Below are 5,000 nucleotides of genomic sequence, written 5' to 3'. Positions count from 1 at the left end.
CATCTAAAGTGCATACTTACTGTTGTGTACTAGGCATCTAAAGTGCATACTTACTGTTGAGTCCTAGACATCTAAAGTGCATACTTGGTGTAGTAAACTAGACATCTAAAGTGCATACTTGGTGTAGTAAACTAAGCATCTGAAGTGCATACTTGGTGTAGTAGACTAGGCATCTGAAGTGCATACTTACTGTTGTAGACTAGGCTGATAGGCGGCACAGACTGCAGGCCAGTCTCCTTGGCTGCTTTGGTCTCCTCAAAGCCGCTGGGCAGGCCGCTCAGGAAGTCCTTCCTCTGCTTGTTGAGGCCCAGCCACAGGTACATCTCCAGCTTGGCCTGCACCGTCCAGCCAGCCGGACCGAAGCCTTTCTTACCAGGCAGCTACACCGCATACACACAAACAAACAAATAAATAAACAAATACAAATTAAAAAAAAAAAACAGAACAATGTGCTCTTGCTTAGCTTGCATTGTCCAGCCCACAAAGCAAACACACACACACACACACACACACACACACACACACAAACACACACACAAACACACACACACAGTCCCCATGTCTCTCTGTGCACAAGGCACAAATCAAAGGCTTCAAATGAAGAGGTTTCAATGCAGGTGCCAGAACAACATGAATAATGGAGTCCAGACAGGTGTCGAGCGGCGCTGTGAGCTCCAGAGCCTTCGCTCTGAGGAAGAGGGGGGCAGATTGGGAGACAGCGTGAGCTCATCTCTCACACACACACTCGTCGTGTTCCAGGTCAGACTGAACGAGAGTGTGTGTACAGCGCCAGAGAAGTTGCCCCGATGAAAGACTGGCATGGAGAGCGTGCCTGGCATGCCCTGCTGTGGCAGGGGTCACTGTGAGCACGGGCATGCGCTTGAGAAGACTTTCCCTGGGGCAAGGGAGATGGACACACAAACAGATAAGAGAGTGAACTTGTGAGAAAGACTTGCCCGGAGAAAGACGGTTTTGACTTTGGCGCAGTCCTTGCCCGTCTCCTCGTCCACGATGGAGTAGAGGATGTCCTTGGAGGGCACTCGGGCGTAGGCCACCCGCTTGTTGTTGCTCATCATCCAGACGAAGACGTCCGGGATGCTGTGCTGGGGCTGAGGAGTGGAGCACACGACACACACACACACACACACACACACACACACACACACACACACGTCAGCGTGAACTGGAAGCAGCTTTAAGGCTGCCTGCGCACCGACACCAACTCACCAAACGCGGGTGCAGCTCACTGTGCAACCAAAATCAGACAACTTTGTTTTCCCTCGTTTTCTAAGACTACTCTAAACACCATCTACAGTTTTCTAAAGAAAAAGGGAACGAGGGACACCAGGCAGCAGTTTGGTTATTATTAAGTGATGATGTAATAATGAGATAATAAATCTCTTTCCGGGTCTAAAGGCTTTCAGACTCACTTGTTTTTCTCCATAGACAGTAAAATAAACATTTTTTCCCCGCTATTCTGAGTAGCCTTTAGGAAAAGTGTCATCTTACCTCTGACTTGTTGCCTCAACCTAATCAAATCCTATGTTTCGCAGAAGCCTGGACGATACCCTTGAATATATCATCTGGCTGCACAGCTACAGTAATTACTCTGTTAAAGTTTAGCTATTTTGGTTTACAATCGCTGACACTGAGGTGATGATGACAAAGTTTACAAGTTGAAAAAAACGCCTGGCTGCGCTAGTAAACGTCTTTTCACGAAAAAAGCCGCTGGACCCGCAACGTTGGACTTAAGAGCCGAATGGCGCGTTGGTCAGTGGAGTGTGCAGCACCGGTGTTGGTGTGCTGGTGGCTTTTAGAAGCACACGCTCAGAGCAGACATAAAGGGACATGGAGTAGAAAAATCGGGACCCTATCCCCTACTACAGAACGACACTTTTAATGGTTTGGCAGCTATATAAATACAACTGAATTTAAATCAAATGAATTCAATTGAACAGAAGCGCCAGGATATATTGTCTCAGCCTCTGACACAACATTGAGTCCTCATTACCACGTGTGTGTGGTCCTGGAGACCTCATCAGCTAGCCTATTTACACACAGACTTACTGCACAAGAATGGACATTTCATCATCTACTGATGCAGACTTAAACACTACAGACTCCTAATTACTTACTGGAGCAAGCCAAGACTTCTCTGACTTACACATGCATTGGCTGCCCTCCAAGTAGCAGTATGACCATGCTACCATACAGCTCTCAGAAAATTGCACTTTATAATTTCACAATTTACGCATTACTACTGTATCTGCCTCTACATTTAATCCCTTCCCTCCCCAAATTCACTCAGTGCAGTGAGGCAGGATATTGGTATTCCCCTCCACATGTAGCAGCTGCCTTCATCAACATGCACTGCTCAACGTGAACAACTGCAGGCAACAGAACAGCACACACCATATTACATTTGCAAACAAATTCTTTTCATGTTACCGACAGCAAATGAAAAAAAAAAAAAAAAACACGCTCAATAAAACTGAATAAACAACTATCATCCCAAGGAAACATGAATAAATAAATAAACACACCAGTAAAAATAAAGAGCAAACATAGACTTAACATATTATATTGGATAGTGGTCCATTTGGGATCTGCAGAGTGAGCATGTTTGTTTTTGTCAGACCTGAGGCAAGGAAGGAATGCTGCGGACTGGCTGGACATCAAGCCCTAATTTAAATGGCGGGCACACAAACACAACAAACACTCACACACACACACACACACACACACACACACACACACACACACACACACACACACTCTGAGCTTGCGTGTGTGTGTGTGTGTGTGTGTGTGTGTGTGTGTGTGTGTGTGTGTGTGTGTGTGTGTGTGTGCTTGTGTGTGATACAAAGCCTATCAATAAGCAAAGTTCTCATGTCTGACCTATAGCTGTCATCTGGCATATGAATGCACAGAGCTGACTCATCATATGGTTGCAATTAATAAGGTCTTGGTGTTAATTTAGTAAAATAATTCATCATGTTATTCAATTCCCTTGGGTTAGACTAAGACTTTGCACTTTGTCAATAATTCAAATGAGGCCCCTCTATGTCTCCATACACTTATTATACAGTAACTGGCAGAGAAGCTGGCACAGGAAGGGGCTAACAAGATTATCAATCTGTAAACTGCCAAGTTCCATAAATACAAACATAAATGAAAGGTAGAAGAACGTACTGTAAACTGCTTTAAGTAACAGTGTATGCTAACAGATACATTTAAATGTAAGATGCTTTGAGGAAGAGTGTCTTTCTATATGAATGTAAATGTGAGCTCCTTTGGGAAAGCATGTATGTATTTCTATATGAATGTGAATGTGAGCTCCTTTGGGAAAGCATGTATGTATTTATATATGAATGTAAATGTGAAACTCTTTTGGGAAAGCATGTATGTATTTATATATGACTGTAAATGTGAACTCTTTTGGGAAAGCATGTATGTATATACTGTATATATGAGTATAAATGTGAGCTTCTTTGGGAAAGCATGCACTGTATGCATTTATATATGAATGTAAGCTCAATGTGAACGTGGGCCCCAGCCGTGGTGCGACTGGCTGGGGCACCTGCACCGCAGGCCGGCGACCCGGGTTCGATTCCCGCCCCGTGGTCCCTTCCGAATCCCACCCCCCTCTCTCTCTCCCATTAACTTCCTGTCATTCTCCACTGTTACTATCAATAAAGGCATTTAAAAACACCCAAAAAATATACTGAAAACATCAATGTGAGAGTGAGTCTGCTTCTCCCACCTCGTCGGCCAAGAAGCGGAGACGCTGCAGGAAGTTGTGCACCATCTTGAGTTTGTCTTTTACTGTGTTCCTCTTCACCTGCGTGCGGATACTCTTGGCCTGCTGACTCATGCTCTCCTGTAGGAGAGGGGACAAGAGAGAGAGAGAGAGGGGACGGAGGAGGAGGAGGAGGAGGAGGAAGAGGAGGAGGAGGAGGAGGAAGAAGAGGAGGAGAGGGAGGAGGATACAGAGTGTTAGAGATGAATAACACTGAGGCCCTGATGTACTAAGAATAGCGATCGTAACGTTTTTTGCGCCAAGGCCAACACGCAGAAAGCACACGCTATCATACTTCAGTTTACGTCCTATTTACCAATCCTGAAATTCGTTGGGTAATCTGCGCCGTTCTCCGCCCCCTAACGCAGTTTGCGAAGGACAACAACTGAACGACACATCAATCAGAAGCGCAGTTGAATGAAGTTAACTCATGACTACATTAAAAGGAATCCGACGTTTAGCGATCATGAAATAATACAATGCATAATGTCAACAAGCAGGAAGATAATTTAGAGTAGTAGTTCTACTCAAACTAGGCTTACTTGTGCACGTAGGCTATGGAAGATTTATCAAATCTATCAAGTAGGAAAGTTTAAGCGGATGGCGTGAAAGTGAAAGTAAACATTCGAAAAGCCACCGAAAGTTAAGGTTGCTTTTGATGTAGTACAAAGACGCAAAACTGGTGGTCTAATTAGCGATTTTGTTGTATTTGAATGATTCTCTTATAGATGCATTTAACAGCAAATCGCATTTAACACCTGCTTTTACAAGGCGGAAATATTTAGGCGCAAAATAGACGTGCGCTTTCATGGGCAGTTTTAGTACATACAGGGGAATACATAATTAGGCGCATTTAACGCTTCTCCTCCCATCATTTTACACGAACCTCCTACTATCAGCTGACACTCCCATAAATCCATATGCATGAGACGGAAAAGCGCAATTTGCCATTTTCAGCTCCCGCGACAGGCAGTTTGCGCCTTCACCTCATTGCGGCATGTTGATACATACCTCGCCATCTTTCTATGCGCACGTTGCGAAACAAATACGCCTGAAGTGGGCGCAAAAGCGTTAGTACATCTGCCCCTGAAAATCTACCTCATCAAAACATCCATTAAACAAGCACCCACCCACCCACCCACACACACAGGGTTTGATTCTTGACTCACACTGTCACACACACACACACACACACACACAC

At 44.7% G+C, this 5,000-nt stretch overlaps 1 protein-coding gene across 1 annotated transcript in view; it reads right to left on the bottom strand.

Moving 5' to 3' along the window:
• Window positions 1-5,000, bottom strand: part of otofa (otoferlin a) — a 124,471-nt gene that overhangs the window by 31,262 nt on the left and 88,209 nt on the right. Inside the window, exons 21-23 of the mRNA XM_062551638.1 lie at window positions 3,764-3,880; window positions 957-1,109; window positions 191-380 (exon numbers count right to left, since the gene is read on the bottom strand). Of these exons, the coding sequence (XP_062407622.1) occupies window positions 191-380; window positions 957-1,109; window positions 3,764-3,880 (460 nt within the window). The remainder of the gene's footprint in view (window positions 1-190; window positions 381-956; window positions 1,110-3,763; window positions 3,881-5,000) is intronic.

Source organism: Sardina pilchardus, chromosome 12, assembly GCF_963854185.1.
Source record: "Sardina pilchardus chromosome 12, fSarPil1.1, whole genome shotgun sequence".
NCBI lineage: Eukaryota > Metazoa > Chordata > Actinopteri > Clupeiformes > Clupeidae > Sardina > Sardina pilchardus.
This window is presented reverse-complemented; position numbering and strand designations above follow the sequence as displayed.